The sequence below is a fragment of the Phyllobates terribilis genome, unplaced genomic scaffold (genome assembly GCF_046119375.1).
Source record: "Phyllobates terribilis strain yellow unplaced genomic scaffold, ASM4611937v1 Scaffold_5__5_contigs__length_657084704, whole genome shotgun sequence".
In the NCBI taxonomy this organism is placed as follows: domain Eukaryota; kingdom Metazoa; phylum Chordata; class Amphibia; order Anura; family Dendrobatidae; genus Phyllobates; species Phyllobates terribilis.
In genome coordinates, this window is record NW_027362765.1 from 434,105,414 (window position 1) to 434,130,993 (window position 25,580).

At 45.3% G+C, this 25,580-nt stretch overlaps 1 protein-coding gene across 1 annotated transcript in view; it reads left to right on the forward strand.

Moving 5' to 3' along the window:
• The window catches only part of LOC141271608 (scavenger receptor cysteine-rich domain-containing protein DMBT1-like), a 210,488-nt gene that overhangs the window by 36,321 nt on the left and 148,587 nt on the right, over positions 1 to 25,580 (forward strand). Inside the window, exons 8-9 of the mRNA XM_073681652.1 lie at positions 244 to 277; positions 22,357 to 22,668. Of these exons, the coding sequence (XP_073537753.1) occupies positions 244 to 277; positions 22,357 to 22,668 (346 nt within the window). The remainder of the gene's footprint in view (positions 1 to 243; positions 278 to 22,356; positions 22,669 to 25,580) is intronic.

The window sequence follows — 25,580 nt, forward strand, 5'->3', positions numbered from 1 at the left end:
CGGGGGTCTACAAGTGTCACCAACCAGTAATGACTGTCACCCAACATTTTGACAACGCGAGGGTCACGGTTAAGGCAGCGTAACATAAAGTCAGCCATGCGTGCCAGACTGGTAACGGGCAAGATTTCCGTGTCCTCACCAAGATGACGACTGACCATGCTCTCCTCCTCCTCCTCCTCCTCTTCCTCCTCCCCCCTGTCCTCAGGCCACCCACGCTGAACCGACGGTATGACACTTGTACAGGTACTACCGTCTACAACGCATGATAGCAGCTCCTGTTCTTCCTCCTCCTCCTCCTCCTCTCCCTCATTGTCCCCCAATGCACGTTGGGATGAGATGAGGCTGGGCTGTGTGTAATCGCCCGCTACGGCTTCTTGATCCATCTCACCATAGTCTGGCTGCAATGCCTCCTCTTTAATTCTCTGCAGAGAGCGTTGCAAAAGACAGACAAGTGGGATGCTGACACTAATGATGGCGTCATCGCCACTCACCATCTTGGTGGCCTCCTCAAAGTTTGTCAGGATGGTACATATGTCAGACATCCATGTCCACTCCTGAGGTCTTATGTGTGGAGTCTGACCTGAATATCGACGGCTTTGTTGCAGCTGGTACTCCACAACTGCTCTCTTCTGCTCACAAATCCTTTGCAACATGTGGAGGGTAGAGTTCCAACGTGTAGGGACATCACACACCAGTCGGTGTGCCGGAAGCTGCAAACACTGCTGCAACACAGCAAGGGCAGCGGAAGCTGTAGCCGACTTGCGAAAATGAGCTGACAGGCAGCGTACTTTCACGAGCAGATCTGGCAACTCGGGGTACGATTTAAGAAACCGCTGAACCACGAGGTTAAGCACATGAGCCAGGCATGGTACGTGTGTGATCTCACCTCGCCTCAGAGCCGCCACCAGGTTACGGCCATTGTCACACACGACCATGCCGGGATGTAGGTTCAGCGGTCTCAGCCACAGATCTGCCTGCTCTTTCACAGCTGTCCACAACTCACAAGCAGTGTGAGGTTTATCACCTAAGCTTATGAGTTTCAGCACAGCCTGTTGCCGCTTGGCGGAGGCAGTACTGCAATGCTTCCAGCTTGTAACTGATGTGGTGATATCTGAGATGGAGGCTGAACATGAGGAGGAGGAGGAGGAGGAGGAGGAGGATGCGCCGGAGCTGTACACTGCGGGGACAACTCTGACTGACATAGGGCCCGCAATCCTCGGTGTGGGGAGGATGTGCTCCGTCCCAAGGTCCGACTGGGTCCCGGCTTCCACTATGTTTACCCAGTGTGCCGTCAGAGAGATGTACCGTCCCTGGCCACAAGTACTTGTCCACGTGTCCGTTGTCAGGTGGACTCTCCCATTAACTGTGTTGTTGAGGGCACGGCAGATGCTTTGGGACACGTGCTTGTGTAGTGCGGGGATGGCACACCGGGCAAAATAGTGTCGGCTGGGGACCGAGTACCGAGGGACGGCCACCGCCATAAGATTGCGGAAGGATTCCGTCTCCACCAGCCTAAAAGGCAGCATTTCCAATGCAAGCAGTCGTGAAATGTGCGAATTTAGGACTGTGGCCTGTGGGGCGTTAGCTGCGAATTTCCGCTTTCGTTCAAAGGTCTGGGATATGGACAATTGAACGCTGCGGTGGGACGTGGACGTGGATGTTGATGCTGTTTCTTGAGAAACTGCCATAACAAGTAAAGACTGAGAGGAGGGGGCATCTTTACATGCAGTATGGACAGGGGATTGCCTTGCATACACAACAGGGGGTTCTATTGCACGCACAACAGTGGAAGATGCAGTGGTGACACCCGCTGACACTGGTCGTGGACCCTGGGTTTCGCCCCACAAAGTCGGGTGCTTTGCTGCCATGTGCCTGATAATGCTGGTGGTGGTCAGGCTGGTAGTTTTGTCACCCCTGCTGATGCTGGCATGGCAGGTGGAACATATGGCCTTTTTGGGGTTATCAGCAGAGTCTTTAAAAAAATTCCAGACTCTGGAAGACCTACCCCTTGTACTGGCAAAGTCCCTCGTGTTGGTGTTACGGGGAACGGTTGCCTGCCTTCTGTCTGCGGCCACCACACTGCTTCTTCCTGCCTGTTGGGGTACTCTGCCTCCCTCCCCCTGTGTGCTGCTGGCCTCACTCTGCATGTCCTCCTTCCACGTTGGGTCAGTTACTAGATCATCCACCACCTCCTCCTCTTCCACTTGCGCACCACGATCCTCCTCCTCACTTCCTGGCAATTGTGTCTCGTCATCGTCCACCTCTTGTGACAGATTGCCAATGTCGACTTCCTGTGGCCGTGGCTGTTCAAATATTTGGGCATCGCAAAATGGGATCTCCTCTTCCACCACTTCAAGCGTATCAGGCGAGGGGCCCAAATATGGAAATGGACCAGTGAACAGCTCTTCAGAGTGTCCAAGTGTGGGATCACTTGCTGTCTGACGACACTCGGCATGGTGGGAGGAAGGAGCATCAGGGTGAGGAGGAGTATGCGGTCCAGACTCACGGCTACTAAGAGTTGACCGTGTGGAAGACAGACCGGAGGTGGTGGTGCTCAGGTAACTGGAAGTATTGTCTGCTATCCAATTAATTACCTGTTCACACTGATCAGTTCTCAATACTGGTGTTGTTCTGTGCTTCCCTAGTAATTCGGTCAAGAAGTGGGAGCGAGAAGATGTGGCTGTTGGTTGTGGCACGTTTTCACCTTGGCCACGCGCCCGTCCTCTGCACGAACCATCACCAGAACGTCCACTTCCACGTCCCTTGCCACGCGCCTTGCCCATTGTAAATGAAGTAAAATAGCTTACACTTGCACTATCAATGGAAAAAGGGTAATAAAGAGTAGATTAGAACCGTGGAAGAGGAAAACCACAGTTATTGTTTACTGGGGTATACCACACTTTTTTAAATAGAGATATTTGCGGCTGAACAGTGAGCGACACACTCAAACTGCTTTTTTTTAGATACCAAAGGCCCAAAACTGGATAGTACAGCGATTTGACCCGTGGAACTGCGAAGCCACACTGGGATGTCGGGCCTACACAAGACTATTTTCAACAGATATATTTTTGTGTCACAACAGTCAGGAGACACTACTATTTTTCTTTACGGAAAAAACTACCAAAACCTGAATAATAGAGATTTTTTACCGTGGAACAGCAAAACCACAGTTATAATTTACTGGTGTATACCAGGCTTTTTAAAATATATATATATTTGCGGCTGAACAGTGAGCGACACACTCAAACTGTTTTTTTTAGATACAAATGGCCCAAAAGTGGATAATACAGAGGTTTGTACCGTGGAACTGCAAAACCACACTTGTATTTCTCGGGCCTACACCAGACTATTTTCAACAGATATATTTGTGTCTGAAAAATCAGGGAGACACTATTTTTTTTTTTTTTTTTTTACGGCAAAAAATGCAAAAAGCAGGATAATAGAGATTTTTAACCGTGGAACAGCAAAAGCACACTTCTGTCTCTCTTGCCTACACCAGACTATTTTCAACAGATATATTTGTGTCTGAAAAATCAGGGAGACACTATTATTATTTTTATACAGCAAAAAATGCCAAAAACAGGATAATAGAGATGTTTTACCGTGGAACATCAAAACCACAGTAATAATTTACTGGTGTATACCAGGCTTTTTAAAATATATATATATATTTGCGGCTGAACAGTGAGCGACACACTCAAACTGTTTTTTTCAGATACAAATGGCCCAAAAGTGGATAATACAGAGGTTTGTACCGTGGAACTGCAAAACCACACTTGTATTTCTCGGGCCTACACCAGACTATTTTCAACAGATATATTTGTGTCTGAAAAATCAGGGAGACACTATTTTTTTTTTTACAGCAAAAAATGCAAAAAGCAGGATAATAGAGATTTTTAACCGTGGAACAGCAAAAGCACACTTCTGTCTCTCTGGCCTACACCAGACTATTTTCAACAGATATACATGTGTCTGAAAAATCAGGGAGACACTTATTATTTTTATACAGCAAAAAATGCCAAAAACAGGATAATAGAGATGTTTTACCATGGAACATCAAAACCACAGTAATAATTTACTGGTGTATACCAGGCTTTTTAAAATATATATATATTTGCGGCTGAACAGTGAGCGACACACTCAAACTGTTTTTTTTTAGATACAAATGGCCCATAGAACTGCAAAACCCCACTTCTATTTCTCTGGCCTACACCAGACTATTTTCAACAGATATATTTGTGTCTGAAAAATCAGAGGCACACTTTTTTTTTTGGGTGGGGGGGGGCACCAAAGGGTTAATAAGATGGGTATTTGTACATTGTGAAGGAGGAAAAAAAAAAGAGGATTTAGATTAAAAAAAAGGATTTTTCCTGGCCCCCGGGACCTGGAGCTAAGTCCAGCAATTTCAGCAACAGGAGCAGCACACAGGACTGTAATGCAGCGTTTGCTGGTATAACCACTGCATCTCCTATACAGCCTGCCTGATATACCTGGGATGGATATTAGTCCTGAGAAGGACTGTTTGTTTGATCTGGCAGCCTTTACAGACCCTACACTAACTATTTTGCAGGATATATCTCTCCCTAAATCAGCAGCGCTGTCCCTACATTGTCTGATCCGGAGCGACTGTGTCCAAGATGGCGGCGCCCGGTTTTAAATACTCGAGGTGACGCTGTGCGGCCAGCCAATCACTGTAATGCCCACAAACAACATGGCTGCGGCATTACAGTGACTGGCTGGCAATCCCTGCATGTTCATTGGCTCTGTAAAGAGCGCCAAACATGCAGGGCGGAGACCCGAGCTCCCGCCCGAGTAACCCGGAAATGCTCGGTGCTCGCCGAGTAGCGTGATGCTCGGGCGAGTACCGAGCAGTGTCGAGCATGTTCGCTCAACACTAGTGACTATATGTACTTGTCACTTTTCCATGTGTTAGTTGTGTCTTCTGAGCAGTTTGTCAGCTTTTGGACACCTTTGAACGTGTTTTCTATGTGTTTCTATGTGTTTTTGTTTGCCTGCTATTGGTTTTAACGGTGTTCGAAGGTGTTCGACGAACAGTTCGACAAAGATACGAGTGTTCGACGGACCAAACCGTACTCGAACACTACGGGGGTGGCTCAACTCTAGTGGCTGCTCATATGAGGGTTTACCAATTCATCTAAATCCTTAGTGACATATGACTTATTGCTATGTCTTTTGTCGGCCCCTTGAATTTGATGCAGCCCCAGCTCAACTGCTGATGCAGCTGTTAACCTGTAAAATATTGCTGTCAAGTGGGATTTACAGCAGACATCTTGTAAGGCGCGTTGTCCTAACCACACATCAGAAGTGCACTCACAAGGCGATCTTGAGCGGGGGTCAAATAGGTTGCCATGTGGTGCCAGGTATCGGATGCCTTATTTATAACAGTTATACTCAGGCTAAAAATACCTGTTACCTCCTATTTAATGTATTGGGGCTGGGACTTTGTCATGGTTTCCTTTCCAATTTTCCTCAACCAACTTTCTTTTCTAACGATTGTTGGGATTTTGCATTATACCTATTGCCATGATATATATTTACATCTATGCTTTGTATTTGGGCATCCTTTATTTCCTTTTGGGCAAATTTTTTTTATTCACCTCTTTAGTCACCAAAAATGTGAATTTTTTGGAAACGTGACATTATATTGATCTTTAGTGTGTTCCTTATAGTGCTGATAATGATTCCTGTGATATCCTTTTTTTACATGAGAAACATCTGTCTTTATTACATTGAATAAATCATCCACTATCCACACTTTTAAACTCTTTGCTTAAGTCTGTCATCAAAAGAAGGGGACCAGGGGAGGAGTCCTGAGTAGAGATGAGCGTTGTTCTACTCGAACTGTTCGCCAATCTCAAATTCGAGCTGTTTTGGGCGGTGTTCGAGCCGGTCGGCGAACACGAACAATTTGAGAAAAATTCGGCTGTTCGAGGTTATGTTCGATAACTGTTCGTGCACCAAAGTCATAACTGGATTTTTTCTCAGTAATGATGAAAATTAATGTTAATACGCAGTTTGAGTGTACAGCGGGGCGGGGGGAGGGGCAGGGGATGGATCTCTGCAGGAACAATGAAGATCTCCATTTTTTTTTCTCTTTCCCGCATTTGCAGTGGGGAGGTGCAATCTGTCAGCCTATCAGCAGCGCACACACGGAGCGAAGTGCTTTTTTTCACACAAGCAAGGGCATGTGTGATTGGCAGTGTATGTCACATGTCCTTGCCCTATAAGACCAAGCCATTTTCCCCGTCGCCACCATTTTCTCACTGCTGCAGCTGCGTGTTAGACGGCACCGCTGTTGCTGTGTGCGCTATACCTTGTTAATTTCAAGCCAATTTTCGCACAAATATACAGATAGCTTGGGAGTAGGGAATAGTTGTGATTGCAGTCCTTTTAAGGACTAGGTTACAGCATTTCCTACGACTTTTATCAGGCAGGTCTGTGCTCTTAAATAGATAGATTGTGGGAGTAAAGACTAATTGTAATTGGAGTCCTTTTCAGGACTAGGTTACATCAGTTCCTATCAGTTTTTGCCAGGCAGGTCTGTGCCAGTGCTGTGCAAGTTTTTTTCACAGCATTTGGCTGAATCTAGCAAAGCTAATCCTTTTTGGCCTATTGCAGAGTGTGTTAGTCAGTGGAGTAGCCTATCTGTGTTGCAAGATATAACACCTGTGTATAGAATACCAATTTTTTTACTACACCTAGTGAAGTAAAATCTTTTGGGCATAGCATCATTCTATTAGTCCATCTATACTGACCTCCATCAGGTTGCAAACTGAATATAATTTTTTTCTGCATCTAGCTCTGAAAAAATATTTGGGCTTCTAGCAGTGTGTGGGACTTGGTATATTAGTCCATCTATACTGACCTCCATCAGGTTGCAAATTAAAAATAATTTTTTTCTTCATTTAGCTCTGAAAAAATATTTGGGCTTCTAGCAGTGTGTGGGACTTGTTCTATTAGTCCTTCTATACTGACCTCCAGCAGGTTGCAAATTAAAAATAATTTTTTTCTTCATTTAGCTCTGAAAAAATATTTGGGCTTCTAGCAGTGTGTGGGACTTGTTCTATTAGTCCTTCTATACTGACGTCCAGCAGGTTGCAAATTGAATATAATTTTTTTCTGCATCTAACTCTGAAAAAATATTTGGGCTTCTAGCGGTGTGTGGGACTTGGTCTATTAGTCCATCTATACTGACCTCCATCAGGTTGCAAATTAAAAATAATTTTTTTCTGCATCTAGCTCTGAAAAAATATTTGGGCTTCTAGCAGTGTGTGGGACTTGGTCTATTAGTCTATCTATACTGACCTCCATCAGGTTGCAAATTAAAAATAATTTTTTTCTTCATTTAGCTCTGAAAAAATATTTGGGCTTCTAGCAGTGTGTGGGACTTGTTCTATTAGTCCTTCTATACTGACCTCCAGCAGGTTGCAAATTGAATATAATTTTTTTCTGCATCTAGCTCTGAAAAAATATTTGGGCTTCTAGCGGTGTGTGGGACTTGGTCTATTAGTCCATCTATACTGACCTCCATCAGGTTGCAAATTAAAAATAATTTTTTTCTGCATCTAGCTCTGAAAAAATATTTGGGCTTCTAGCGGTGTGTGGGACTTGGTCTATTAGTCCATCTATACTGACCTCCATCAGGTTGCAAATTAAAAATAATTTTTTTCTGCATCTAGCTCTAAAAAAATATTTGGGCTTCTAGCAGTGTGTGGAACTTGGTCTATTAGTCCATCTATACTGACCTCCATCAGGTTGCAAATTGAATAAAAAAATTTTCTGCATCTAGCTCTGAAAAAATATTTGGGCTTCTAGCGGTGTGTGGGACTTGGTCTATTAGTCCATCTATACTGACCTCCATCAGGTTGCAAATTAAAAATAATTTTTTTCTGCATCTAACCCAGCCAATAGTTTTGGCCTAATACCACAGTTTGGCCACTCAGCTCTGCTCGGTTACCATCCATTGTTTTTTTGTGCAAACAACTCCAGAGTTGTGAATTAGTTAACCACCAAAATGAGTGGAAAAAGGCCTGCTGCTGGTGGAAAGGGGAATAGGCGTGTTGGGAAGGGGAAAAAAGGTTGTGTCCATGGGGTAGGTGCAGAAGAAAGACCATCTTCCAGCCAAACTAAAATGTCTACTTCTTTTAGCGGACAATGTGATAAGATCCCTTTCTTACGGCCACGCCAATCGCTACAAATTCCAGATGAGGCACAAAAACAGCAGGTGCTTCAACGGATATCAAGTGCTCCTTTAAGTGCGCTCTCCTCCACATCAACTTCAACATCACAAATACTCCAGTCCTCAAAGGTGTCACCCAAATCGCACTTGCTTCCTCACAGCTCCCAAATCTCCAGCTGCCCGTCTGAGTATGAGGTAGAACAGATGGTTGAGTCTGCAGAGCTGTTTACTCATACTATAGCCTGGGAATCAGAGGTCGACTCCAGCGCTTCTGTGAATCCAGACGAGGAAATGATCTGCACTGATGCCCAGAATCTTTATGAGTCGGATCCAGGACCAGACGCAGAAGGTTCTGACCATAATGTAGACCCTCATTCCAAACTGTAACTCCTGTTGGTGGAGACAATGAGGAAGACGATGATAAGACTCAAATACCTGATTGGAGCGACAACTTTAGTTTTTTGTCAGGGCAGGAACAGGTTGGCTCTGAGGACGACGGGTGTGATAACGCACAGGGTGATGATGATGAGGTCGGAGATCCCACTTACTGTCAACCCACAGTCAGCCAAGAGATGAGGTCAGCAGAGGAGGTGGAGGAAGATGCTAGTGACGAAGAGGTCAGGTTGCGCCTTCCTGGACAGAGACGTAGTACTGGAAGCACGTCAACAACTGCATCCTCAAACACAACTCTGCCTCTCACCACAAGTCGTGGTGGCTCTTCAGGTCGCATGGGTGCTAAGCCTTGCATAGCCTGGGCATTTTTTCAGATCGATAAAGATGACCCAACTCGTGTTATCTGTAACATTTGTCAGCAAAAGCTAAGTAGAGGCCAAAAAATACATAGTTTGAGTACTTCATGCATGAACCGGCACATGGACATGAAGCATAAGTTGCAGTGGGAAGCTCAGTGTGCTACAATGCGGTCTAGCCGGTCGGGCCAACCACCGTCTGCCATATCTTGTGCATCCGCGGCCTCTTCATCCTCTGTGACTGGGGGGACAGCAGTCACACCTGTTTTGGGGCGCAGACCTGCCACCTCTTTACCCGCAACAGCCAGCGTGATTGGCAGGTCATCATTTTCTTTGGAGGTGGTAACACCAGCTGGTCTTGAGCGCTGTCCGACATCGATAGCACCACCTTTGGATCAAGGCAACCTAACATGTCCGCCTGCATCTTCCTCACAGACCGGCAGTTTGCCGGGGACACCCTTATCAACCCCGTCTAAGCACAATAGCCAGCCCTCGGTCCCTCAGATGTGGACAAGTAAAAGACCATTTCCTCCTAGCCATGAGAAAGCTAAGAGGTTGAATTTCACCATCTGCAAGCTCTTGGCTACAGAAATGCTGCCTTTCCGCCTGGTGGACACAGAGGATTTTCGAGACCTTATGTCCGTCGCAGTGCCCCAGTACCAGATGCCCAGTCGGCACTACTTCTCAAAGAAAGGTGTGCCTGCGCTCCACCAGCATGTCGCACACAACATCACCGCTTCTTTGAGAAACTCTGTGTGTGACAGGGTGCATTTCACCACAGACACTTGGACGAGTAGGCATGGACAGGGTCGTTACATGTCGCTGACTGGGCACTGGGTAACTATGGTGACAGCAGGACAAGGGGCTGCTGTCCAAGTCTTGCCGTCCCCACGAGTTGTGCGTCAATCCTCTTTATGTCAAAGTTCCTCCACTGCTTCTGCCTCCTCAACCTCCTCTCGGTCTTCCACCTGCACCCAAAGCCTGTCTGGTCATGCCACAAGCTTTCTAACTGCGCAGAAGGGATCCTGCACACCTCCTTACTATGCTGGCAGTAGGGCTCAACGTCATCAGGCGGTTTTTACATTGAAATGTCTGGGAAATGTGAGTCACACAGCTGAGGAGTTGTGGTCAGCTCTGGAGAACCAATTTCATGAATGGTTGTCTCCACTGGACCTGAAACCAGGGAAGGCCGTGTGCGACAATGCTGCAAACCTGGGTGCGGCCCTTCGCCGTGGCAATGTCACACACGTGCCTTGTATGGCTCACGTGTTGAACCTGGTTGTCCAGCAATTTTTAGCCCACTATCCCAGACTAGATGGCCTTCTGCAGAGGGCACGGTCGCTGTGTGCTCACTTCCGCCGTTCGCATCCCGCAGCTCAGCGACTTACATCTCTACAGAAGTCGTTGGGCCTGCCACTTCACCGGCTAAAATGCCATGTGCCTACCCGGTGGAATTCAACTCTGCACATGTTGCAGCGACTGTGGCAGCACCGACAAGCCCTGGTGCAATACGTTCTGACGTATAGCCTGGGCCAACGAGATTCAGAGGTGGGGCAAATCACGCTGGAGGAGTGGTCTCAGATCAGGGACCTATGCACCCTTCTGCACAGTTTTGAAATGGCGACGAAGATGTTTAGTGCTGACGATGCCATTATCAGCATGACTATTCCGGTGATTTACATGCTGGAGCACATGTTAAACAGAATTCGGAGTCAGGTGGTGGCACAAGAGGAGGTGGAGGAAGTAGAGGAGGAGGAGTTGTATGCGGAAGGGCTAACATCTGCAAGGTCCAGACGGTCGGCAGCACCAGGGCGGCAGGCATGTGAGGGTGGGGGAGATGATTTTACCAGGGTGCATGGTAGCAGCCAAACTAGTGAGGAAGGTGCAGGAGCCCAGGAAGAAGTGGAGGACGAACTGATGGAAGACTCATCAGATGAGGGAGACCTTGATCACATTTCTGTTGTGCGAGGTTGGGGGGAGAGGACAGAGGAAGGAAGCATGATTGTTACCTCGCCACCAACACAACAGGGACTTGGTGCTCCTGGATGCGCAACACACATGAGTGCCTTCTTGCTGCACTACCTGCAACATGACCCTCGAATTGTGAGAATTAGAAATAATCCTGACTACTGGGTTGCCACACTGTTAGATCCCCGGTACAAAAGTAAATTTGCAGAAATTATTCCTGCCATAGAAAGGGATGCACGCATGCAGGAGTATCAGCAGAGACTGTTGCAGAATCTTACATGTGCTTTTCCACAAAATACCAGTGGTGCACGTAGTGAATCTCACAGTTCCAACTTGCCAACCGTGGGACCGTCAAGTGTTCAGCACTCAAACCGTAACAGAACCACAGTATCTGCTGGTAACATCAATTTTGCGGAATCATTTCACCACTTTTTTAGCCCATCCTTTGCAAGGCCACAGGAGACAAGAAGTCTGACACATAGTCAACGCCTAGAGACGATGGTACAGGAGTATCTCCAAGTAAACATTGAAGCCACGACTGTGTCACTGGACCCTTGCTCTTTTTGGGCTTCCAATCTGGATAAATGGCCGGAGCTAGCCACTTACGCCTTGGAGATCTTGTCATGCCCCGCAGCCAGCGTTCTGTCTGAACGTGTGTTCAGCGCTGCTGGTGGTGTGCTGACAGATAAGCGCACGCGGCTCTCCACTGATAATGTAGACAGACTCACGTTCATAAAGATGAACAAATCATGGATCCGAAACGACTTTTCTACCCCTGTGTCATCCTGGGGAGAGTAAAAGCTTGATGATTGGTTAAAATCACCCTACCAACCGTTTTAAGCTTTCAAATTATTAATCATGTTTATCTGTATCTTGACTGGAAAATAATTTGGGCTTTGTAGCAGTGTGCAGCACTGATCCTATTAGGCCATCTATAATAAGCTTCACCAGATTTAAAATTAAAAATAATTTTTAGCTGCATCTAGCCCGGAAAATAATTTTGGGGCTCCGAGATGCGCAAGACACATAAGTGCCTTCTTGCTGCACTACCTGCAGCATGACCCTCATATTGTCAGAATTCGAAGTAATCATGACTACTGGGTTGCCACACTCTTAGATCCCCCAAACTTTTCGATCAACCTTTTCATTTTAATAAAGACCAAAAAAATGGTCATTTTTGAAATTATAAGCATTAGCAGGTTGTTAGAAACTGAAATCAAACAGTTTTCAACTCAAAACTTTATTCTAGGTGATGTTACATTTTCACATAGGACCCCTTGTTCGAAAGGAGCTTCTGAACTCTCTCGTCCATTGAATTTGTCAGGTTTTGGATGGTTTCTGCTTCAATTGTTTTGCATGAGGACAGAATACCCTCCCAGAGCTGTTGCTTAGATGTGAACTGCCTCCCGCCATCATAGACACTCCTTTTAATGATGCTCCAAAGGTTCTGAATGGGGTAGAGGTCAGGGGAGCATGGGGGTCACACCATAAGTTTGTCCCCTTTTATGCCCATATCAGCCAGAGATGCAGATGTTTTATGTGCAGCATGAGATGGTGCATTATCATGCAGAAAAATGATCTTGCTGTGAAATACACGGTTCTTCTTCTTGAACCATGGCAGGAAGTGCTGTTTGAGAAAATCCACATACATTATGGAGTTCATCTTTAGCGCCTTCAGGGATCCTAAAGGGGCCGACAATCTCTCTCCCCATGATTCCAGCCCAAAACATTACTCCACCTCCTCCTTGTTGGCGCTGTAGCCGTGTTTGCGTGGGGTGTCCATCAACCAGCCATCCTCCACTCCATTCATCTGGACCATCGAGCGCTGCACGGCACTCATCCGTGAACAAAACAGTTTTGAAATCAGTCCATGTAATGTTTGGCCCACTGGAGCCGTTTCTGCTTGTGTGAAGTGGATAGAGGAGGTCGACAGGATGGCGTATGCACAGCTGCAAACCTCTGAAGGACCCTGCATCTTGTTGTTCGGGGGACGTTGGAGGCACAAGAAGCTTCAAAAACTTGTCTGCTGCTATGACAAGGCTTTTTTGCCGCTGCTCTTTCAACCTGACGTAATTGCCTGTAGGAAAGAGTCCTCAATTTGCCCTTATCAGCACGCACACGTGTGTACTGTGAATCAGCTACATACTTCTTGATTGCCAAGACACTTCATCCTGATAATCGCACAATGTTGATTGTAGTCATGCCTTGACCTAAACACTCCACAATTTGTTGCTTCTCAGCAGCCGACACATCCTTTTTCTTTCCCATTTTGGCAGAAAATGTAGGCTGCTTAATAATGTGAGAGAGCCTTCTTAAGTAGTCTTGCCTTTCATTGGACACACCTGCCAAACTAATTAGCACAGGTGTCTGCAATTGCTTACAGTGATATAAAGAGCCCTGACACACATCACCATCAATGAGTTTAACTGACAAACAAACAAATTCTTCCCTTATCACTCCTAAACACTTTTTGCATAATAATTTGGAACGCGGTGTACATGTGCTTTTCCACAAAACACCAGTGGTTCACGTAGTGAATCTTACAGTTCTAACTTGCCAACCGTGGTCTGTATGGAATTGTTCAATAAAGGGCCCAAAATTAAGATAACATAGATGGGAGAGGTCTCTATGAATAGGAATTCCTAAGTATTTGATACCCTGTGAGGGCCAGGCAAAGGGAAAGTTGGACTGGATGGAATCCTATATGGATTTAGGGAGGGAGACATTGAGGGCCTCAGACTTCGCTGCATTGATTTTAAAATTTTACCATGTAACAAAGTGATCTATTTCAGCCATAACAGCAGGGATGGATATATGTGATTGAGTGATATATACTAGGACATCATCAGCAAATAGAGAGCACTTGTACTCGGTGCCTCCCACCTCAATCCACCTAATATTGGGGTTATGGCGAATTGATGAGAGCAGGTGCTCCGTCACTAGGATGTATAAGAGAGGGGACAGAGGACATCCCTGCCTTGTCCCATTGGTGATTGTGAAAGGTGATGAAAATGTTCTGACGCACCCCCTGGGCCTTGGGACACCCGGAGCCGGACCCTTTTTGGTGGATGCTGGTGGTTGTAGTGTTCGTGGCGGCGATCCGGTTCCGTGGCTCAGGGCGGTCAAACCAGTGGCGGAACTATTTATGTGGTTTTGATGTTTAAATGTCCGACTACGCCACCCGTGGATTGCGGTCAGAGTGAACCGCCGCTACAGGGCAGACCGCTAAGGCTGGTGTTGTGGGTGCAGCAGAGCGTAGCATAACTCCCCACGGGAGGAGTATAGCCTCAGGGCAGTGTATGCGGAGGATGGGGGTGATGGTGCAGGGCAGCAGCAGTAACGACACGGAGTCAGTGATGCAGTTCAGGGCCTTTACTCACAGTTCTTATTATCCAGACCACGTCTGCAGGTAACGGCTGCCCACGTCGTACTGTGCTCACCAGGTGAGGGGCTCAGACAACTCCCAGATAACTTTGGAGCGCTTCACAGGACCCCCTTTGTGTGTCCTTTGTCTGGCCTTTCTTACCAACACTTCTGTCCGGCTGCCTCGGGCCTCCTCTTGGTAAACTTGGCGCCAGTTTCCCTGACCCTATGTGGTGCCTTCCTAGCGGGTGGAGCAAGGGGCTGCGCCACATAAAATGTCAGAGCCTCCGGTTTCTAGCTGAGGGTCGTTTCCTGCCTCCACTAGTTCGGGGACCGGTCTCCCCCTTTGGCCTGACCCCTCCACGCAGGTGGATTCGGGCGTGCGGTGGCGACTCGCCCGTCCGCACCCCTGGGATCCCTTCATTCCTCGTTCCTGGAGCCTTCTCCGCTCCTCTTCCTTCCTTCTCCCTTTTGCAGGCCTGGGCCTCTGTTACTAGGCCCGCCTCCGGAGCAGAGCTCATGCAGAGCCCCTGCTCCCTGCCACTTCTGCTCAGACTTCTCTGCACTGAACTAAGATGGTGCCCACCTTTTATACTCCCTTCTCAATGCACCCAGGAACTGCTTCCTCCCTGCTCCTGCACTGCAGGGTTCCCCTTCCTCAGTGTTCCCTCCCCCCACTCCAGCCAGGGACAGGGACTGTCGTGCCCATCTCAGGGGCATATTGGTCGCCCTGCCCCACGGCAATGTGGTGTAATGCATGCAGGTGTCGGGTCCTGATCCACACTCCATCCTTATCTGAGAGTGAGATATCACACCTCTGGGTGAGGTGCAATACGTCTGTAGCAACCGAGCCCTCGGTGCTACAGTTCCATTTATCTTCAGCCTAGGTGACGTATTGTGATACAGGGCCGTGATTTTGGCTATAAAAGGGTCCCCTAGACCCCTACCCCAAGCTTTTTAAGAGAATCATATATGGCGTGCCAGGAGACTCTATGGAATGCTTTCTCAGCATCCAACGAGAGTATCTACTTACAAATTTTTAACTGCATCTAGCCCAGGAAATACTTTGTGCCTAGTAGCAGTGTCTGCTAGTCAGCGGATTATCCCGGCTGTTAAGCAAGCTACACCACCTGTAGTTTGGACACTTAATTTTTTCAAAGGAAATGCTTCGGGACCACGGGATACTTAGTGAAGAGCATCAGGAGGCACCCCAAGGCATAGGGGCTGGGACTGGCACTAGGATGCCTTGCGGTGGACAGCCGAGCTCGATCCTTATAAAAGCTTTTTAACTGCAGCAGCTTTAGTGGACGCTACTGGAGCTGGAATTACGCGGCTGCTGGCATGAGACTTGCCCTCCAATAGATCCTTGTAAATGGATTTAAAGTGTATTCATTCAAATTAGAGGGACAATTTAAATTAAAAAGCTTAGAGCTGCCTCCACCACAGGGGGGCTCTCTCGACCCACCAGCGGACAGGCACCAGTATTGGGAGAGGGGGGCTGGCCGTCAGGGTTCACCGCGGCTCTGGCACAAACCCGGCGACACGGAGGTGGCACGGGCAGGAGCGGACTGGCCGTCTCGGCTTCTCACTTTTTGGATTTTAGAAGGGCATGACATGCCTATATCTGTGTCTCCCCCTCCTTTTACTCCTCCACCTCTTTTCTTTTCGCATGACTATATGTACTTGTCACTTTTCCATGTGTTAGTTGTGTCTTCTGAGCAGTTTGTCAGCATTTGGACCCCTTTGAAGGTGTTTTCTATGTGTTTCTATGTGTTTTTGTTTGCCTGCCATTGGTTTTAACGGTGTTCGAAGGTGTTCGACGAACAGTTCGACGAACAGTTCGGCGAACACACGGGTGTTCGACGAACCGAACCGAACTCGAACACTACGGGGGTGGCTCAACACTAGTCCTGAGGAGATAATTTGCATATTCCCACTGCATTTTGGGGTAAGTGAAGAGTCTCCTCGAGCTCAAAGAACACTGGATTTTGGCTGTTGGAGCTGAAAAGAGGACATCGGTAAACCAGGGGAGGAGTCCTGAGGAGATAATTTGCATATTCCCACTGCATTTTGGGGTAAGTGAAGAGTCTCCGTGAGCTCAAAGAACACTGGATTTTGGCTGTTGGAGCTGAAAAGAGGACATCGGTAAACCGCGCGCCTACAGGCGCGCACATTTTGAAGCTTTTTTTTAAGCTTTTTTCACTGTTTTCAGAACATTAACAATAAGAACATGGAAGAGTCCAGGAGCCATTTGGTGAGCTGCATATCCTGCTACATGTTCACAGACTTGCCAGTGGAAAAGCCAAACTTCACATGCCAGAAATGCAAGCTTGTGTCCCTGTTGGAGGAAAAGTTGCGAAATCTAGAAGAGAGGTTAACTACCTTGAAAGTCATTAAGGAAGGTGAAGAGTTCTTAGACAGAGCAGAATTATCTCTTCATGATTCAGAAAGAGAAGAAATTCGAACTGCACCTGACGAAACAGAGGAATGGAAGCATGTGACCCACAGAAGCAGGAGGATCGAGAGGCAGTCAGCACCCATACTGCTCAGGAACCAGTACCAGGCTCTCACGCAGGAGAACCAGGAAGAAATACAGCAAAATAAGACTTTGCCAGCAATGAATAACCTTGTAAGCCCTCAGAATCCTCCTGGATGGAGAAAGAAGAATGTTGTGAAGAAAAAACGGAGAGTGGTGGTCATGGGGGATTCCCTGTTAAGAGGAACAGAGGCCGCTATCTGCAGACCAGACATAACCTCAAGAGAAATGTGCTGTCTTCCAGGAGCAAAAATTAAAGATGTGTCTGACAGGATATCAAGACTCTTCAGACCTACAGATCACTACCCATTCCTGCTAATACATGTGGGGACAAATGACACCGCAAGAAAGGACCTGGAAACCATCTGCAGTGACTTTGAAGACTTAGGCAAGAAAGTGAAAGAATTGGGAGCGCAGGTGGTCTTCTCATCCATCCTCCCAGTGGATGGCCATGGAACAATGAGGTGGAATAAGATTCTACAGGTGAACAACTGGCTACGTCGATGGTGCCGTCAACAAGGATTTGGATTTCTGGATCACGGAATGAATTACCTATACGATGGACTACTTGCTAGAGATGGGGTGCACCTTACGAAGACTGGAAAACATGTATTTGGAAGTCGCCTTGCTACACTCATCAGGAGAGCTTTAAACTAGAACAATGTGGGAAGGGAAACAAAAGGCCAGAAAAAGCCATACAGCTGACAAATACTATTGAGATCTCTGCTACTGGAAGTGGAAAGGAAGAACAAAGACAAAACAATTTAAATAATAAAAATATGGGAGGAGGAGAAACCAATCTCAAACTAAAATGTTTTTATACAAATGCACAAAGCATGGGCAACAAACAAGGAGAATTGGAACTACTAATGCAGGAAAAGGAATATGATGTAATTGGAATCACTGAAACTTGGTGGGACGATACACATGATTGGAATAAAAGGCTAAAAGGATACAACTTATTTGCAAGAAACAGACTTGATAAACGAGGAGGAGGTGTTGCATTGTATGTTAGAAAAGCGTATATCTGCACAGAGATTGAAGCTTCAGAGACTGGGAGTTCTGTGGAAACTGTTTGGGTAAGAATACAAGGAGAGAACAACGGAAAGGACACCATTGTAGGCATTTACTACAGGCCACCTGGGCAAGCTGAAGATATGGATGAACTCTTTATGTATCAAATGACCAAGTTCTCCAAAAAATATGACGTAGTGGTCATGGGAGATTTCAACTATCCAGACATTTGTTGGGAATCTCTCTCAAGTAAAACTAACAGGTCAAGCAAATTCTTATCCTCTCTTGCTGACAACTTTATCTTCCCAAAGGTAGGGGAGAAAACAAGGGGATCTGCTACTTTGGATCTAATCCTTATAAACAGGGAGGAAATGGTTGAGGAGGTAAAAGTGGCTGGGACCCTAGGAGGCAGCGACCATGCTATTATAGAATTTTGGATAACTAGAGGAGGAAGACATGTGAAGACTCAAACTTCAAGGTTAGATTTTAGAAAGGCAGATTTTAAGAGACTCAGAAAGAGAATAGGAGGGATCCAATGGCTGGATGTCCTTAAGGACAAAAATGTCCAGGAAGGATGGGAAATTTTTAAAAATGAGATTCTCAAAGCACAATCGTTAACAATCCCGAAAAGTAGAAAGAATGGGAAGCATTTAAGGAAACCAGGATGGATGAACACAGAAGTTAAACACATGCTAAAAAGAAAGAAAGAAATGTTTATTAAATGGAAAGAGGGAGGCATATCTAAAAAAGATTATAATACAGTCTGCAGATCCTGCAGGGCACGTATCAGGTTAGCTAAAGCTGACAATGAATTAAGGCTTGCAAGAGATGTCAAAAGCAATAGAAAAGGATTTTGGGGATATGTCAAAAGTAAAAGAAAAGTCAAAGATGCTATAGGATTTTTACAGGATGAAAATGGAGAAATGGTAAGAGAGGATGTTGAGAAGGCCGAACTTTTTAATTCCTATTTTGCATCTGTTTTCTCTCAGAAAGAAAATGTAACATCAACTGATCTTCACTGTCCTTTTAAAGGAATAGAGGAATCCAAGTTATCTGTAAACAGAAAGATTGTGAGGGAATATTTAGCTAACATAAATGAGTTCAAGTCTCCAGGTCCAGATGAATTACATCCCAGAGTACTGAAGGAGATCGTAGAAGAAATTTTAGAACCACTCTCCATAATCTTTGAAAATTCTTGGAGAACAGGAGAAGTCCCAGAAGACTGGAGAAGAGCAAATGTTGTTCCTATCTTCAAAAAGGGGAAGAAGGTGGACCCAGGGAACTATAGGCCGGTGAGTCTGACTTCTATACCAGGAAAGATCTTTGAACAAATTATTAAACAACATGTATGTAAGTACATGGATAAGAATGAAGTGATTAACCAGAGTCAGCATGGGTTTGTAACTAACAAGTCATGTCAGACTAACTTAATTTCCTTCTATGACAGAATCACTGACTGGGTGGATCAGGGAAATGCTGTAGATATACTATATCTTGACTTCAGCAAAGCATTTGACAAAGTATCTCACACCATCCTTATTGAAAAAATGACCAAGTATGCAATGGACCAGGCAACTGTTAGGTGGATTCATAACTGGCTTAGTGATCGGACTCAAAGGGTTGTTGTAAATGGCTTCACATCCAGCTGGATGAATGTCTCAAGTGGGGTACCACAGGGCTCCGTCCTGGGACCTGTATTGTTCAACATCTTTATCAATGATTTAGATGAAGGAATTGAGGGTAAACTGATTAAATTTGCTGATGACACAAAGCTAGGAGGGATAGCTAATATTAGAGAAGAGAGAGAGAGGATTCAAAAAGACCTAAATAAACTGGAGCAGTGGGCAGCAACCAACAGAATGGTTTTTAACAGGGAAAAATGCAAAGTACTACATCTGGGCAATAAAAATGAAAAAAGCATATACAGAATGGGAGGAATAGAGCTAAGCAACAGTACATGTGAAAAAGACTTAGGTATACTAATAGATCATAGACTGAACATGAGTCAACAGTGTGATGCAGCAGCAAAAAAGGCAAATACAATTCTGGGATGTATTAACAGAAGCATACAGTCTAGATCACGTGAAGTCATTATCGGTCTTTACTCCTCTTTGGTCAGACCTCATCTGGAATACTGTGTACAGTTTTGGGCACCACATTTTAAAAAAGACATAGACAAACTGGAGCAAGTTCAGAGAAGAGCGACCAGAATGGTGACTGGTCTGCAAACCATGTCCTATGAGGAACGGTTGCAGGATTTGGGAATGTTTAGCTTGCAAAAAAGAAGACTGAGAGGAGACTTAATAGCTGTCTACAAATATGTCAAGGGCTGTCACATTGTAGAAGGATCATCTTTATTCTCATTTGCACAAGGAAAGTCTAGAAGCAATGGGATGAAACAAAATGGGAGGAGACACAGATTAGATATTAGAAAAAACTTTTTGACAGTTAGGGTGATTAATGAGTGGAACAGGCTGCCACGAGAGGTGGTGAGTTCCCCTTCAATGGACGTCTTCAAACAGAGGCTGGACAGACATCTGTCTGAGATGATCTAGTGAATCCTGCTTTGAGCAGGGGGTTGGACCAGATGACCCAGGAGGTCCCTTCCAACTCTACCATTCTATGATTCTATGATTCTATGATTCTATGAAGGGTTGTCTATAGCAATAATTATAATAATATCTGTGGAGATAGGGGGCAGTGGGTGCATTCGTTCGCACCAGGGCTCATCCCACTGGTGCGGACTCCTTTTCCCATAGGCATAATGCTACTCAGAACACAGGGTGAAAGTAAAACAGTGTGTCAATACTTTATAGAGCCACCAAACAGACAATAACATATAGAACATTCCCAGTAAAATACTCAAGATTGTGCAAAGATGCAGAGTCTCACTTTCCACTGACTCACCGGGATTAGAGCAGCTGCTACTAGGAGGCTTCCAGGGCTGACTACCCACATCAGAGTACCACACTTTTGACGGGCACCCACAAAGAGTAGGTAATGACAAGTTTAGGAAGCTGACAGTCCATTGAGGAATGTGGCCTGGCGACCGGATGGTCCCAACCTACCAGGTGGTAGGTGGGATGAGTTTAACTCTCATTGCTTGAGAATTTAATCAATCTACATAGTTTGTTCTTCTTTGTTTTGTATGTCAACATGCCACAGGGTCCACACAATGGTCAATCAAAAGATTTAGAAAACACCCATTGTTCACTGACTCTGCGTCCCTGTCTACCAAAGTTAGCAGACAATAAGTTGCAGTAAATATCAACTCAAGTGTCAATATGCAGGATTATATAAACAATAAATTAGCACACTAAGTCAAAGGTTTAAATGAAACCTTTTTAACAATACTAGAAAAACACTACCCAGGAAATAAATCCCTGTACAGGAAGACAAACATCTTAAAATTATTTACATTTTTGGCTTTATTATTAATTCATATATATAAAACAAAATAGAATACAAGCAGAGGCATGACACAAAGTAGCACACAGACATCACAAATGTTGCTGTACAAAAAATGCACTCTCAATTATAGGCAAAGTGCATAGGTTATTATAATGGAGAGACTGCGGTTGAAACCTAAAAATCCATAAATAAATAAACTGCAAGTGCCTTTTTAATAGGTTCTACCTACAGTATATTATCCAGAACCATTACTTATTGTAGCCATTAACGTAGATTTGTATGGGAAGAACATATTCATTCAAAGTATTCACATTCAAGATAGTCGCATAGTAGTACTTGCAGTCTTGAGATAGTGAGCCTGTGTGTTTCCGAGCCACCACCCAGACACGCACAGCTCAGACACAATCGGCCAATCACTGACCACTTTGCTCTCCCTTCATTGCACAAATCAAATATCTAGAGGAAGTTATATCTGTGTCTGGAACCTCATGCCCACAAGGGAGGTGAGTATAGACAATGTCTATAAAAAAAATGGTGCAGAATAGCGCGGTACTACTGACTCCGGCGCCATTAATAAAATAAAAAATGCTCGCCACCTGGGCGTAGAACGGGTTCAGTTGCTAGTAATTTTATAAGGGGAAAACACGGTGAATGAGAATAGGTTATCATAGTAGTGGACAAACTTTTTAGGTCCTGTCTCTGATTTTCCTTCTCTTGGTATAGCGTTGTACTCTTTAATTACACTGGTACCAGAGTCTGATTCTAAAGCTTTACATAATTTTGTTTCCACTTATAGAATTTCTCTATTTAATAAATTCTTAACCTCCTTCAAGTGTTATCTTCAGCTTCATTCTTCATATGCTCTTTTAGGTTAAAGGAGAAAATGCACTCCTGTAACACATCTATGGTGGAAGGATGGCAGGGTCCAGAATGCTGGCAACCTGATTCAAAACGTAGTTGTCCAGTTCAGTGCCCCTGGCCAGCAGTGTAGCTTTATCATTGTTTATTACACATTTATATAATGTCTCGTGCAGAATGGGAATACTTTTTTGACAATATTTCAGTGAATTATTTTTTGGAAATGATCATTTTCCTTATCATTTTTTTAAGTTCAGACATGTCTTTAAGACTGGTAAATGGCAATGGTCAATGTAACGGCCGTGTTGAAATCCTCTATAACGGAGCGTGGGGAACTGTGTGCGATGATTATTGGGATATTAATGCTGCTCAAGTTGTATGCCGACAGTTAAATTGTGGCCAAGCTCTTGCATTTAATGGCAGTGCTGCATTTGGCCAAGGACAAGGATTAATTGTATTGGATGATGTGCAATGTACTGGTAATGAACTACACGTATGGGACTGTCCACACCAACCATTTACAGTACATAACTGTGGACACAATGAAGATGCTGGAGTCGTCTGCTCAGGTATATTTGAATGGATTAAATCCTATGTAGTCATCTGTTATCCTATCATGTTGCTTGCATAATTGTTCAAGTTGAGCATATTATCATACTTTCTAACACTAAGGATGCCTCAAACAATAAATAGCTTTTCATAAGAAAATCTTAATGGACTAAGGTACTTTGGTTGCTTCCTTAAATCTTAAATAGTAAGTGGTTATTAGAGATGAGCGGTGTTCGACTAGAACTGTTCGCCAATCTCAAATTCGAGCTGTTTTGGGCGGTGTTCGAGTTGTTAGACGAACCCGAACGATTTGCAAAAAATTCGGCTGTTCGAGGTTATGTTCATAACTGTTCGTGCACCAAAAGCGTGTCATGCATGTCTGGCGCTATTTTGAGCACCAATCATGCAGGGATTGCCTGCCACTCACTGTAATGCCACAGCCATGGTGGTTGTGGCATTACAGTGATTGCCCAAATCGATGGGAACAGTGCCAACAGTGAAACATGAAAAGCGGCAATTCAGCAGCGGCATAGACCGGTACCCGACAATTTAGAACAGAAAGAATAGAGCATCACACATAGATTAGATAGATAGAAACAAGTCAGCCACATATATACGAAGTACAGTGACAGTGTTGCTTACTGTACTTGTCATTTAGTGTAAAGGATTTATCAAAAAAAATAATAGTGTTTTCATGCACCGTCTCTTTAAAAAAGCCGGTCGGCAATTCAGCAGCGGTACCCGACAATTTAGAATAGAAAGAATAGAGAATCACACATAGATTAGATAGATAGAAACATGTCAGTCACATATATGAAGTACAGTGACAGTGTTGCTTACTGTACTTGTCATTTAGTGTAAAGGATTTATTAAAAAAAATAATAGTGTTTTCATGCACTGTCTCTTTAAAAAAGCCGGCCGGCAATTCAGCAGCGGTACCCGACAATTTAGAATAGAAGGAATAGAGAATCACACATAGATTAGATAGATAGAAACATGTCAGTCACATATATATGAAGTACAGTGACAGTGTTGCTTACTGTACTTGTCATTTAGTGTTAAAATAAAGGATTTATTTAAAAAAAAATTGGCGTGCGGGTCCCCATAATTTTAGGCTCTAGCGGAGGTTAAACAGACGGCTGGGGCAGATGTTTGAAGCCTGGGAGGGGGGTAATACCCATGCAGCTTCCCAGGCTACTAATATCAGCCCCCAGCTAAATACCTAGCCTTTACTAGCTATTAAAATGGGGGACCCCCCCCAAAAAAATGACGTGGGGTCCCCCCTATTTTAATAGCTAGCAAAGGCTAGGCGGACAGCTGGGGGCTGATATTAGTAGCCCAGGAAGGGTGCCATGAATATTGGCCCCCTCCCAGGCTAGAAACACCAGCCGTCAGCCGCCCCAGAAATGGCGCATCCATAGGATGCGACAACTCTGGCACTTAGCCTCGCTCTTCCCACTGCCCTGAAGCGGTGGCAGTGGGGTAATAGGGCTGGGGTTGATGTCAGCTTATAATGCCAGCTGACATCAAGCCCAGGTTAGTAATGGAGAGGCGTCTATAAGACACCCCCATTACTAATCCCATAGTCAAAGTTAAAAGAAAACACAAACACCCAGAATAAACTCCTTTAATTGAAATAAAGACACATTCCTTTATTGTTCTAAATTAAACCATACTTACCACCACGCCCATTCCAGCTGAAGCCAACGATCTCCTGCAATAAAAGTAAAATAATAAAGCAACATCATCCTTACCTTTCCATGGTTCCCACGACAGCTTCAGCTCTGCTACATCGAGATGACAGGCTGGACCGCAGCAGAACGCTGCCATCCAGCTTGCCATGCCGCGGACACTGAGAAGCGCAGGCATGCTTGCGCTCCTCAGTGTCTCGCTGTGACGGCATAAAGATGAGACGAGTTCATGTCCAATGAACTCAGCTCACCTCATGCACGTCACTGACAGCGTGGGAGAATTCTCCTGCACTCAGCGCTACAGCGTAAGAATTTTCCCACGCTGTCAGTGACGTGCATGAGGTGAGCTCATTCATGTCCAATGATCTCAGCTCACCTCATGCAAGTCACTGACAGCGTGGGAGAATTCTCACGCTGTAGCGCTGAGTGCAGGAGAATTTTCCCACGCTGTCAGTGACGTGCATGAGGTGAGCTGAGATCATTGGACATGAACTCGTCTCATCTTTATGCCGTCACAGCGAGACACTGAGGAGCGCAAGCATGCCTGCCCTTCTCAGTGTCTGCAGGATGACAGGCTGGATGGCAGCGTTCTGCTGCGGTCCAGCCTGTCATCTCGATGTAGCAGAGCTGAAGCTGTCGTGGGAACCATGGAAAGGTAAGGATGATGTTGGTTTATTATTTTACTTTTATTGCAGGAGATCGTTGGCTTCAGCTGGAATGGGCGTGATGGTAAGTAGGGTTTAATTTAGAACAATAAAGAATTGTGTGTTTATTTCAATTAAAGGACTTTATTCTGGGTGTTTTTGTTTTCTTTTAACTTTGACTATGAGGTTAGTAATGGGGGTATCTTATAGACGCCTCTCCATTACTAACCTGGGCTTGATGTCAGCTGTAGAGATGAGCGTTGTTCTACTCGAACTGTTCGCCAATCTCAAATTCGAGCTGTTTTGGGCGGTGTTCGAGCCGTTCGGCGAACACGAACAATTTGAGAAAAATTCGGCTGTTCGAGGTTATGTTCGATAACTGTTCGTGCACCAAAATCATAACTGGATTTTTTCTCAGTAATGATGAAAATTAATGTTAATACGCAGTTTGAGTGTACAGCGGGGTGGGGGGAGGGGCAGGGGATGGATCTCTGCAGGAACAATGAAGATCTCCATTTTTTTTTCTCTTTCCCGCATTTGCAGTGGGGAGGTGCAATCTGTCAGCCTATCAGCAGCGCACACACGGAGCGAAGTGAT